The following is a 12,921-nucleotide window of genomic DNA, read 5'->3' as shown; positions in this document are numbered from 1 at the left end:
ATTGTGTAACCTCTTCCCTAGAACAGCTAATCTCCCTTTGTGGGGTGCTGTGCACAGCTTAGACTAGGCACTCAGCCTACCCCTGAGCGTGATGTCCCCTGCCCAGTGTTTACGAGTTTTGTTTTGTTTTGGGATAAGTGTAGTCCAGGCTGGCCCCAGACTTTCACCCAAGTTTTGATTATAAGCCTGTGCCCTGCTGTACCCACTTTGGTTTTCTGAAAGCTTTTTTAGTTTTGCTTATACTTACGGCTTAACTTCTCTCTGCTAATAAAACCATGTTTAGAAATTAATGAAAGGAGTCCCAGAGAACACATCAGGAATAATGCAAACAAACAAATGTCAAGACAACGTCCACACTAGATGGAAGAGTGAGGCCTGTGGAGAGTGGTTGTGTAAGCTGAACCTAACCGTCAGCGTCAGTGGGCATTGGGAGGGTGCTGGAGGGCAGAGTTTTCCTTGCTCTGTCCTCTCTGGAAAGAATTCGCTGGAGACTCACCAGCAGTTTAACTAAGCTTATTTAGCAAAGCCAAACAGAAGAAAACAGAGCAAGGTGTTAGTACTCCAAGGACTCCTAATACATAGATGCAGACCTGAGGGGAGATCTAAGCCAAGGAGCAGCTACTAAGCCCCGCTACAGCCTCCTTGCTCCTCTCCCAGCCAACTCCATGCTGCCCCAGCTGCAGCTCCACATGCTGCAGCCTCTCCTCAGATGGGAAAGAAGCCACGGGCGCCTTTGAAGAATGACAGACCGTGAAATTTAAAGATGAAAGGACTGGGGGACATCTGAAAACTCAGAAAAAGCAGGCGAATGCGCTCCGGTCAGAACTCTTAGGGCTTCTCCAGTGCCTGCAGCACTATGAGCATGACATTAGGCACAGTTTCTTGGGTCTGAGTTATAAATTTAATTAAATTCATATTTGCCCACTGCAAATACCAGAATAATCTGCGCCTAGAATGGTTTGTTTCTCCACCTTCACAAGACCAATTACAATGTTACATTGGCCTTAGCTATTTGTTATTTGCAGTTGCTTGGAGGTGACATACCCTTCAGTCTCCTGTGGAAGACTGTGTACCTTGTGGCTGCCTTCAGCTTATCCAGTCTGTTTCTTGGAGTAGCTCTAAAGTGGCAATTATCTTTTAAGTCTCATGTTGGCTGCTGGATTGGGACTGGAACAATCTGAAGGCAACTGTCCAGTCAGAACTAAGAGTTAATCAATGTTTGCATTTTCCTGCAGATGCTTTTAGGGCCTTGGATAAAGGAAGAAAAACAAATAAAACAGAACCCACCCTGCCATTACACTTTTCAAGGCAGTTTCTAATCCATCCTCTCCTTGATGTGAAGCAGGAAAGATGTTGAATTTTGTGAATTTGACATTGATATGAGGCAGTAGCAGTGGCTCTTAGTTCCTCTGTGTGACCTGTGGATAGGGGGTCAGCAGGGGGCACTTTGGCCATTTGGGCTTCCTATCAGCTCTAATCAAGATACTGAATAAAAGAGTCTTGCAAATCAGACCAACTGTATACAGGACCCTACCCTGAGAACAATATGCCCATGTCCTAAAAACCTGTGCACACACAAACAAAACAGTAAAACTACTGCATACATGTACATGCGCTCATACCTATGCTAAATAAGAAAACTTTAATTATAGTAAGTGTATTTTGCATTACCAATCCCTTGGAAAATAATTCTACACAAAATTGCTTAATAAGTTTTTGTCCCTCATATCGGGTCTTTAAAGCCACATGGTCAGCCAAGTTGGAGAGGCAGACTGACAGGGAGCTCTAGTTCAGAAACAGTAGGTGGGGGTCAATTTCACCTGACCAGAGAAGTGCTCATCCCAAGCACCCCCTAAAACGCAGCTGGATGCTGTCTGTTTCTCCTGGTAATGATAAACTGTTCAGACCAAGGCTGGTTTTCATTCAATGCTAGATTGTACATGCCTAAAACAAAGCTTAACATACAGTATATGTTCAGTGAATCTTTACTAAACAGATGGAACTATGTATCAGGGACCTCTAAAATGTTCCTGAGAGGGTCTTTACTGAAAAGGTATCTTAGCAATAGGGAGCTTAGGAATACCAAAGAGTCACACCACACAACAATCACACAAAATTTATTGGGGAGAAACAGATTGGCGGCTGCCTTTGAGCAGGAACAGAGAGCAGGAGGCTACAAAGAGAGGGTGGGGTTTTAGGGGTTTCAGAGCATGCACAGTGAGCTAGTGGAAAAGTGCAGCGTGACCATTAAGTATTGCTTGGCCATTAACCCCGAGTCATGGGGGTGAGGATTTCTGAGCCCAGGTTCAGAGACAGGCCAAGAGCAGGGTGATTTTCTACTGGCCTGTTACCTTCCAGTTCCTCCTATAGGAGAGATGCTTAAGAACAGGAAAGTGGGAATAACTAACTGTCCTAGGGTTTTATTGCAGTGATGACACACCCTGGCCACGCTGATCCTTATGAAGGAGACATTTAACTGGGACTGGCTTACAGTTCGGAGAGGTAGCCTGTTAGCGTCATGGTGGGAGGCATGCGGGCATTTTCATTGAAAGCACCACAGTAACAGTTTGGCCCTCTCTGATCAGTCAGGGCATTTGCAGACTAAAGCAGTCCTTGGAGGAAGTTAGTAGTCTTGATCTTGAATGTCTCTAAAAAACTTACATGTTAAATGTGTGCTCTCTGTCGCTAGGGGTGAGCCAAACTGGCTGTTTTTCCCATATCTTCTGTTTCCCAGCAATAAGATAAGTGGCGTTCTCTGTAACAGTCTTCGCAAAGCCAAATCAATAGGAGCGGTGAATATGGACTGGAAATTCCAGACCTGTAGCTTAAGATAAATGCTTTTTCCTCATGGGTTGATTGTGTCAGGCGAGTGAGGGAAAGCTAAGATACCCTGGAATAAAGAAGGAATTGCCCTCATTTCCTTACCCACCTGTGTCTTGCTTCCACATTACTAGGATCTGGTTGTGATATTAACTAGTGTGTTCTAGAATCCATCAGATGCTCAGGCAAAACATAACTTCTAAGAAACCTATCACAAAAGATTTGTATAAGATTTCTTTATATTATGCAAATATACCTACATATATAAACTAAAAATATATCATGTAAATATATTTACATATATTATATAAATCTAGAATTTTATTAGTTACACTTACCAAAAATAAATTTTGAACTCAAGGCATTTTTACTTTTTAAAATGTGAATGTGTGTGGCGCGGTGTGTGTGTGTAGTGTTTACATGTGTGATGTGGGTGTGTTCCTTCATTTTTCTCCACTTTCTAGATTGAGGCTCTTGCCCAGCTCAGAGCTTGCTGGATCCAGTTACTGTGGCTAGCCAGCTTGCCCCACAGACACCTATGTCTGTCTCTGAAGGGCCTCCGTGCCTGTCCAGTTTTTGTGTGGGTTCTGGCATTCTGTTCTTCACACTTGCCCAGCAAATGCTTTATCCACTGAACTGTCTCCCCAGCCTCTATTTTATATTTTGAACAAATTTTTACAATCAATACATGGTTGCTCATAAACTGAAAGAATAGAAGGATAAAACAGAAGAATAAACAGTGGTTGACATTCTCAGTTCTTTCAACCGTGCCCTGCTGGTGGATACCACAGCCGTGGAGGATGTAGCTTTAACCATGGCACTAGGAGTTTGACTCTTTCTGGAAAATTAAATTCTAAAAAGCATCTGGAATCTAGGAGCACATGTTATGAAAGGGGGGTGGGGAGTGAAGAGTTGGGGGCGAAGCCCTTTCCTATTGGGTGGGTATTTACGCCGAGGTTTGGCTTTCAAATAAAAGAACCACTGAAGTCAGGCAAAGTGTGCTAGTGGAAACAGGAAGAAAGGGAAGATGACAAGAATGTTGATTCTTTTGCTTGGGGGCCTTGCGGCTCTCTGTGCGGGACAAGGAGTGTTTATGGATAAACTTTCTTCTAAGAAGTTGTGCGCAGATGAGGAGTGTGTCTGTAAGGAGTCACCATCATTGTATAACTGGAATATGTCTGGCATGAAGCCAGATTGTACTCTGTAGTGGATCTTCAATGTGCTTGTGTTCTCAGCCCTGCACCTCACCATCTGTGTTTGCTTCTAACTGTGGAGAATTCATTTGCCTAAGATGTTGTTGCAGCTTTTAATTGTGTGGCTTTCTCTCTTTTCTTTTTGACCGACCTGGACTCTCCTGCTTCTCTTCTATGCTTTTTACTTGTAGGACATCTAGTCACATCTTTTCTTTCTTTCTTTTTCTTCTAGATACTATTTCTCTGGCCAGAGCACAGGAAGATTACAATGCCCCAGACTGTAGATTCATCAATGTCAAGAAAGGGCAGCAGATCTACGTTTATTCCAAGCTGGTAAAAGAAAATGGAGCTGGAGAGTTTTGGGCTGGCAGTGTAAGATGAGATTTTTTTTTTTTAAATACACACATGTATATATTTCTTACTTGTGTTGCTTGCAACTTTTTCTGACTTCCCTCTCTTCAATCCATTTAATGTCTAACAGTAGCTGTCATTTTCTGCTAGTGCATTGAAAAAGGCTAATCTCATAACAAAATTGAAGGTAAGTCAAAATGATGTCTTGAATAGCAAAAATACATGCGTGCTGAAAGCTTGCACACTGCATAGAAGTTGAGTCTCCTTCAAAAAGTACCTGAGAAAATTTGCCCAGGGTTGTGTTAGTGGTCAGTCTAAACGAGAATGTTCCTTTAGGAAAAGTTAGAGCCTTCTTTGATTCTGCAGGAGCTTCTTTATTGAGCTAAAATGTACTCACAGACAGAGCAGAGGCCGGTGGGATGAGGCATGGTTGATGTCATGCAAAAGATACATTCTAAACCAATGAAGGATTCAATCAGAATGCACTCAGTAAGTTGCTTTGAATTGTTAAGAAGTGAGAAGTATACATACTTTAAAATGAGTGGCTATTTGCTTTTAATTTTTTTACTGACCTTAATTTTTATAGATTCCAGAGATTTCAGGGATGTCATGAGATTGCAGAAAGTGAAGTAATGTTAAAGTTTCAGACAAGTCAGACCTGTCCCAAAAGGGCAGACTCGGAATTCCCGATGTTGCCAGTGAGCTTCAGACTTGCTCTGCCCTGGGATGCACAACGGAAGGGAAGGGAAGGCGCTGGCTCATGTAATTTTCATTACGAGGAAAGAAGTTTCTCAAAGCCCCAGGCATCAGCCTTGCCCTGACTGCTGCTGTTTGGGACACACAGGTTTACGGTGACCACCAGGATGAGATGGGAATTGTGGGTTATTTCCCCAGCAACTTGGTCAAAGAGCAACGAGTATACCAGGAGGCCACCAAGGAAATCCCCACCACGGTAAGCATCTCAGAGGTGACTGGGGGTTGTCTCAGATCTTGGGTAATGTAGACTTGTTCTAAAAAAAAAAGAACAAGTCCTCCAACTTACAGTATATGCTGCACAGAACAGGTTCCGACAGCGGCTTTTATCAGAAGGAGACATTTACAATGGACGTATTGACTATAACCGTGTGAGGATAGCACACTTTCTCCACACACTGCAATCACTCTAGCTGAGTGTATTCTTTAAAAAAATGTTTCAATGTTTGAACACTGTTATCTTTATCAGGAATATAATTGGCCAGTGAAATTGTATATTGAAGATGTACAACTTGATGTTTTAATGTACACACATACATTATTTTCATATACTGTAGACTAATTTCCCGTCCAGGCTGATTTGTAACTCACACCTGCCGTGTGTGTGTGTGTGTGTGTGTGTGTGTGTGTGTGTGTGTGTGAATGGAGACTGGCAGCGTTTCAAGTCTACAGCACACAGTACTCCTTCTGTTTTAAATATAAGTTATGCTGGAAGGCATCCGTGTCATAGAGAAAGGAACTAAAAAAATTACTAAGCTGTTTTTCCGGATGATTTTATGAAAGACAGATTTATTTATGAAAGGTAGATTGAAGAAAAAATTAGCACTTGTTTTTTAGAAGCTCAAAATACTCTAGAAAATTCTTTGAGTCTTATCTTGTGGCAGATAGATTCCACTTATGCATGAAATAAAATCCTGGTCTTCCCGATGCCCTCGGGTCCTGTGGCAGAGACAAAAAATCCTTTCTGGGCTCCTTTGCAAGGCGGTTACTTGGACGTGAGTCTCCCCAGCTGACTGCGGTGCTTCAAACACAGCCCCGCCCATCAGACACGCCCCCTTGTGGTCCCCTCACAGCCCTGCCCTCCATCTGTCAAGTAACTGCAAGCCAGAGGAGTACTGAAAGGCCTTCATTTTAAATAGTATTTGACTTAAGGTGGCAATTATTTTTATCTTCAGGTTTTCAACCTGGAGTTATTATAAACATAAATTAAATCTTATTTTTAAATTAATAATCTACACCTGCTTTTGTGGAACCAGCCTGGAAGTTCAATATGTTTTTTTCTCTCTTTAGGATATTGACTTCTTCTGTGAATAAGAAATTAATTAAAACTGCAGATAAAATAAAAACACCAATGATGAAGAGGAGACATGAAATAACAAAAACTATGTGTCTGTACCTTTCTGGCTTTATTTTGGTGGCGGGAGTTTGGATGTTGAAGGTGCTAATATACGGGAATTGTCAGCTCAGTTTTGTTTCCTGCTGTCGGGTCTTTCCACAGGCTGCTGCACTGTGCTGTGTGACTCACAGAAGCCATTTATAACAGGACTTAATTTTCAGTGAGGCATATCTTCATTTACTCAGTGACCCACATACAAGGTTCTTTATCTGTTGTTACTTCTCAAAGGTCATTCTTTCCAGTTCTGACTCCATGCACCTAAGCGTGGTGAGTTAAAGTCTGACTTTTGGACTTTTGAAGTCTTAATACTGTATTTGTCAGGACAGTTTAACATTGGTACTTTTTTATATTGAATACTCTTGGATGTAAGGATGTTGGGTATAAAAAGAGCTTTTGGACTCATAAATATTTGGACTATGTCTCTGGATTTTTCTTTAAAAAATATTTCACATGTTATTTAGGTGGGGATAGTTTTACATTCTAAATGTCCAATATATGTTTCCTCAAATTTAAATACGTCTGTGTGTGTGTACTGTGGCTGGCGGTAGTGGGAACGGGGCAATCTTTGGAGGAGTTTCCTTTTGCTCTGTTACTTGTCTGGCTCTTTTTCAAGCTTTGAGTCATCAAAAGAGACAGCCAAAAACCAAGGCTGAAGACTTTTTCCTCTGTTTCTACTTTCATTTCTTCTTTCCATAAATATTCGTCTGAACAAGTCTAATGCACTGAGAAGTTTCCTTGGCTGTTATCGGGGAGTCAGGGGCCCACCTTTATAAATGAAGAACTGGAATTCCTGATGCCTGTCACATTAGACGCCAGAGACCGGAGTCAGGAACCGAATCCACAAGCTGCATTTTCCTCAGAGAGCTGGAAATCTGGGGAGACAGAGTCAGGGCTCCCACAGCCCTCGATTCTCCCACCTGCAGCTCCAGCCAGCAGCGAACATTGAGTTAGGCCCACTCTCCGGCCTGGTGGTCAGCCTGGCCTCCGGGATTCCCGTGCGTCCCCACCCGTTATCCTTGTCGCAATGCTTCTGTACCCCAAGCCACGGAGCTTACATAGAGCCACCACCTAGGTCACGTGGCTAGGTTAAAGGCCAACTCAAAACAAACCAGCTGTTAGTATTGTGTGCAGGGCTCGTCACAGATACACACGTTCCTTCTCCAGGAAGTAGAAATGTGTTACTTTAGCACGTGGGCCCGCTTCTGTCTTTTCTTACCACATGCGCAGGTTCTCAGTCTACCCCGGTCTCATAGGTTAAAATCAGAATTTAATCGGACCCAGAAGGAAACTCCTGGATGCTTCTGGGAGGAGGAAGGTGGGTAAGGAGGAAACCTTTCACTTTCTGAGGTTAGCAGCTGCAAAGGAGGCTACTCGCACTTTCCCAGGAGAAATGGCTTTCCCTTAGTGAGCTGAACCTTAGCCCTCACACCTCCACCCAATGTGGCTCTTCCTTTTTTATTATGGTATTTTAAATTCTAAGGAGGTCAATTGTGATGTTTCCTCTTTCTTAAAATTAGAGTGTTACCAGTAAAAATGGGAAGTGGGGTTGAAAGTTGATTGTGAGTGCAAAAGTTCAATGACTTCTAGGTCCACTGAGGCCTGCCTTGCTACCTGGCAGGGGTATCTACACATTTCCTATGTTTAACTATAAATCGTCATTGACTGTGTATAGCTAAAGCATTTTTTTGGTCATGAATTTCTATTTGTTTCCTTATAATTAAAAACTGTTATGACAGTCCCTGCCAAAGGAAAAGTATTGCTAGTTTCCACGTTTGTCCTTCCTTCCCTTCCTCCCTTCCCTTCCTCCCTCCCTCCCTCCTTCCGTCCCGCCCTCCTTTTTTCCATCCTTTCTTCTTTCCGTCTTCTTGACCTTTGGGTAGAGACAGTGTTGGGAACTTGGATCGAGGCTGCCCATCTAGCTTTCTGTGCTCTGGCTATCCTGTAAATATGAGTAAAGAAGTAGGGAGAATTCTTAACACCCAGAAACTGGGGCCTTTTTCTGCTGTTACCACTGTGACTTTGGGTGGATATTATTTTACCAGATTTTTATGGGACTCACACAAGTAAAATAGTATCAAAACCAAAATAACACCATGGTTTATTCTAGTTCATTTTATGTCATGAAAGGTAATGTTCTTTCAAGGACTTGCAAAAGTTTTACATTATTTTTTCCCACTTATCCATTCTCTAATTCCTTTTTTTTTCTTCCCTTTTCTTTCCTTCTTCCCCTCCTTAGTTTGCTTTGATTTGTTTTGTTTTTCTGTGTAACCTGGCTGTCCTATCATAGAACCCTCTCTGTAGATCAAACTGGCCTTGAACTCAGATCTGTCTGCCTCTGCCTCCTGAGTGCTGGAACTAAAGGTGTGTGTTATCGTGCCTAGCTCTCTCCTTCCTTATCTCAGATATCATCTCCCTTGTGGATTTGAAGCACACCTCCTGCGCCACCTGTTTGGCGCCAGGGTTTGAGACTCACTCCCCACTCCGCGGGCTTCTGCAGCAGAAATCCTGCTTATATCGACAAGCTCTTATCCTCCAGGACTGATCTATAAGAAAATAGAGTTCACCACGCATGGCATGACAATCCTCTCTGCTTCTGATGTAAAATGCATCCCTGAGAACTGGTCACTGGACAGATCTCAGGGCCCTGGGAAACATTCTGAATCAGAGTCTGCACGATCTCCATGGGTTTCTCTGCACATGCGACAGGCTGATATCTGTGCCTTCCCCTCGGCTTGTTAAGAAATATAAAAGCTACTGAACGTGAGTGATGATGCAACCCTCCCAAGGTTCAGAGGATTTCAGCATTCTTGATGCTTTGCGCATCGTCCTAACCTGTATCCATACCGTAGCCCCTCAGCCTTTACCAAATTGTTGTAGCAGGAGTCTGTGGGTGAAGAGTCATTCTGGTCCCCCTTCCTGTTGGGGAATTCTTTCCTCACTAAGCGCAATGGCACTTTAGCATCTGCAACAGGCTGTCAGTCCTGCTGCGTGGTGGTGGCTTCTGGACAAAACAGATGCTGTTTCCATGAGCTGTCAGCATATGATTGCCTGCAGAAGACCGGAAAAGATGATACCAGTTGACAGACATGCAACACAGATGGAGAAAGTTCTCACAAAGCCCCACCCTAGGTGAAGAGTTACAGAGAGTCAATAGCAGCTGACACAGATCTCTCTCTCTCTCTCTCTCTCTCTCTCTCTCTCTCTCTCTCTCTCGATGCCAATCCTAATGGGTCAGCCCTAAACACATGAAAATAAAGGCAACATTAATTAGACATGATTTGCTGTATACATACACATATAGATACTTATTTAATAAAAAATTAATGTATGAGAAGAGGTCTGAATACATAAGGGATTGTTTAGAGGGACATGAAAGGAATTAGAAGGGAAAAAGGAGTGTAAAGGTTGCAAAATGTAATTCTTAGATTTAAAAAATGGCACTAAATGGTTATCAATGAATGATATTGATAAGAATATCAATGATATGATATTCATTACAAAAAATTAGGGCTGCTATGGTAGCTTAGCAGGGAATTACTAGCTGCCAATCCTGACAGCCTGAGTTGGAACCTTGTGACCCCGTGATAGAAGGAAAGAACTGACCCTTTGAAGTTGTCCTCTGACCTCTGCATATGACATTTGTGGCTTGGCATGCAGGCATCCTACCCTGCCCCCGACCCCCAGCGCCTCCACACACACACACACAACTGATAGCAAGCACCTGAGTGGAGGCAGAGGCCTGTAATTCTAGCTCCTGTGGAAGATCTGTACAGGACTTGATGAGGCTACCAGGCAAGTACAAGGCCAACCCAGACAACTTAGTGAGACCTTGTTCTGAAATAACAAATTCAAGCGACGCTGTGGCTACAGCTCAGTGGTAGGGAGTTTGCCTTCCTAGCATGTGGATGTCCTGGACTCAATAAAATAAAAGAATTTAAAACACAGATTCTGTGCCCCATGGGGAATTTTAGTTTGTAAGCTTCCTTTATACCCCAGTGTCAATTACTGTCAGTTATACTGCCTAAGTCTTCTGCTGTATCTACCAGTCATGTACTGTCGTAGCTGAGCCTGGTGCCTGAGCATGTCCCTCAGCTACAGAAACGAATTTTCTGTTAGCCAAAACACAGGGTGAAGCCCCATGGTCTCTTCCTTCTTTCTTTATTTCTTAGCTCCTGCTGCCCGCAGATGACCACAGACTGGCTAATCAGGATGAAACAACACAGAAGAATGGCTACCACTGTCTTTCAGGCTTTGACCTCACAGAACTTGGGCAATAGACACCCCCCTGGGGAAGCATAAACAGCGCATGGTTATAGATGCAAGGTTACCATAGGTAGACAGGCTCTTAAACTGTGGGCTGCAATCATATCTGGGGTCCTATAATCAATTGCAGCAGTCATAGAAGGTTCCTGAATGCACAATGACCAAAAGCAGTACTTACACTGAGGTATCAAGGGAGTTTACAAGCTCTTCCCTATGGGTTCTAGACTCCTATTTTAAAAATATTTATTTATTTGAGCCCAGGACGTCCACATATCTGAAAGGCAAATTAAGATTCAGATTAATCAAATTAAGAATTTTAAGAATCAGTGGTTCTGGCAGTTTCTACACACAGTACAGTGTGCCTTAGTCCTAAACACACGTGTGCGCTTGGCACTGCACATTCCCGTATACCTCTCACTGCCAACAAACACCACCTGAAATACCGTGGCTGAGATTTGACACAATGTGCTATGGATCTTGGTGCTTTTATTCTGTACACAAAGCTGCGAGCTCTTCTGGAAAGGTGATGCGTTCATTCTGGGAATTGGCCTTTCAGTAATTCCTACCATCGGTCCTTGGCGTGTATCACATTGGTGAATCTTTGGGTTGCATTGTGTTAAGACACTTGACTTTAAAGAATGCTGTTGGAGTTGCTGACTCAAGTCTCATAAAATATGTGTAATTAATTTTGGTTTTGGATTAGGGCAGAATTTGAAACAATTTCTCAAATGGCCCTAAACATGCTTGTGACATTTTATACTACAAATTTATGTGAGGAAGGAACTCTCAGCATTAGCAAATGTAAAATGGAAATATTGATCACCTCTGAAAAATAGTGGCAAGGCTTCACTTCCTATACTGCCAAAGATTCAAGCAAGACTTCTTTAAGATATTTATCTTCTTACTTATTTTAAGTGAGAGCGAGCGAGCACAAAGGACATAAGTGAAGGTCAGAGGACAACTCCTAGGAGCCCATTCTCCTCTGCTACCTGGTGGGAGCTCAAAATAGAACCAACGTTGCCAGGTTCACATGCAAGTGTGTCTACCCACTGAGCCTGTCACTGGCCCAAGACAAGATTAAAGTAAACGCAAAAATAAATAAGCACAGCTGCTTCAATCAAAGCATATTTGAATCAATGATTTTTGTCTTTAATTTACAGTAACATTTTATAATAGCAAATAATTATTTTAATATACCTTCCTTTTAAACAAATTAATTAATTAATTAATTCACTTTACACCCCAATTGTAGTACCCTCCATCTTCTCCTCCCAGTCCCACCCTCCCTTATTTCCCCCCACCCCTCCCCTATTCCTCAGGAAAGGGGAGCACCCTCTACCAACCCTTCTCACCTCGTCAAGTTGCATTAGGATTGAGCAGGTCCTCTTCCCCTGTGGTCTGGCTAGGCAGTCTGGGCAGGGGGAAATGACCAAAAGCAGGCAAAAGAGTCAATGTGGGAAACAGCCCTGGCTACCCTTATTAGGGAATGCTGAGCTGCCCGTCTGCTGCATCTGTGTAGGGGGCTTAGGTCCCAGTCCTAGTCTAGGAGCTTCAAGCCCCTTTGAGCCCTGGTTAGTTGGTGCTGTTGGTCGTCTTGTGGAGCTCCTGTCCCCTTCAGGTCCTTCTATCCTTCCTCCCACTTTCCCACACTACTCTGTGTGCTTTGCCCAATGTTTGGCTGTGAATCTCAGCATCTATTTCCATCCACTGCTGGGTGGAGCCTCTCAGAGGACAGCTATGGGAGGCTCCTGTCTGTGAGCATAGCAGAATATCTTAAATAGTGTCAGGGGTTGGCTCTCTTCCATACCCTGCCTACAAGATGTGCAGAGATAAAGACAGAGCAGAGATTGAGGGAATGCCCAACCAATGCCTGGCCAAAAGGAGACCCACTACGGGAGAGAGCCCACCACTGCCATGAGTGTGCATTCCTTTATGATTTATTACCCTTAATTATTTGATTGGTATACCTACTTTCTACATGCATATACTCAAGATTTTGTAAAAGCTTCTTAGACCCAAAGGGGTTGGGAGTGGGGAAAAAAATCCAAGAAGTTCTAACTGAAAATAGTTACAGCAAAGTGACAGAAACTTATGAAGGACAAGAGGAGCTGGCACGCCATACAGCATCTAGGTAATCAATAGGTT

General features: G+C 43.1%; 1 protein-coding gene and 1 long non-coding RNA gene across 2 annotated transcripts; one reads left to right on the top strand and one right to left on the bottom strand.

The window, feature by feature from the left end:
- Positions 1–3,832: 3,832 nt before the first annotated feature.
- Positions 3,833–6,905, top strand: Otor (otoraplin). Its single transcript, XM_021652442.2, has 4 exons — positions 3,833–3,962; positions 4,246–4,385; positions 5,209–5,316; positions 6,408–6,905. The coding sequence occupies exons 1-4, from the start codon at positions 3,848–3,850 to the stop codon at positions 6,429–6,431; spliced, it is 387 nt and encodes a 128-aa protein (XP_021508117.1). The 5' UTR covers positions 3,833–3,847; the 3' UTR covers positions 6,432–6,905.
- A 1,764-nt stretch (positions 6,906–8,669) lies between these two features.
- On the bottom strand, positions 8,670–12,427 carry LOC132653547 (uncharacterized). The gene is made up of 3 exons (XR_009591275.1): positions 12,129–12,427; positions 10,955–11,050; positions 8,670–9,561 (listed from the first exon to the last, which is right to left on the bottom strand). It is a non-coding gene; the product is annotated as an uncharacterized LOC132653547 (long non-coding RNA).
- Between the last annotated feature and the right edge of the window lie 494 nt (positions 12,428–12,921).

This window comes from Meriones unguiculatus, chromosome 4 (genome assembly GCF_030254825.1).
Source record: "Meriones unguiculatus strain TT.TT164.6M chromosome 4, Bangor_MerUng_6.1, whole genome shotgun sequence".
Taxonomy (NCBI): Eukaryota; Metazoa; Chordata; class Mammalia; order Rodentia; family Muridae; genus Meriones; species Meriones unguiculatus.
Note: the sequence above shows the minus strand (reverse complement) of the source record. Positions and strands in the feature narration are given on the sequence as shown.

Coding starts and splice junctions, on each gene's coding strand:
- Otor (XM_021652442.2), top strand. CDS start 3,848: ATGACAAGAATGTTGATTCTTTTGCTTGGGGGCCTTGCGGCTCTCTGT. Junction 3,963..4,245: donor CGCAGATGAGGAGTGTGTCT/GTAAGGAGTCAC, acceptor TTTTTCTTCTAG/ATACTATTTCTCTGGCCAGA. Junction 4,386..5,208: donor GAGAGTTTTGGGCTGGCAGT/GTAAGATGAGAT, acceptor TGGGACACACAG/GTTTACGGTGACCACCAGGA.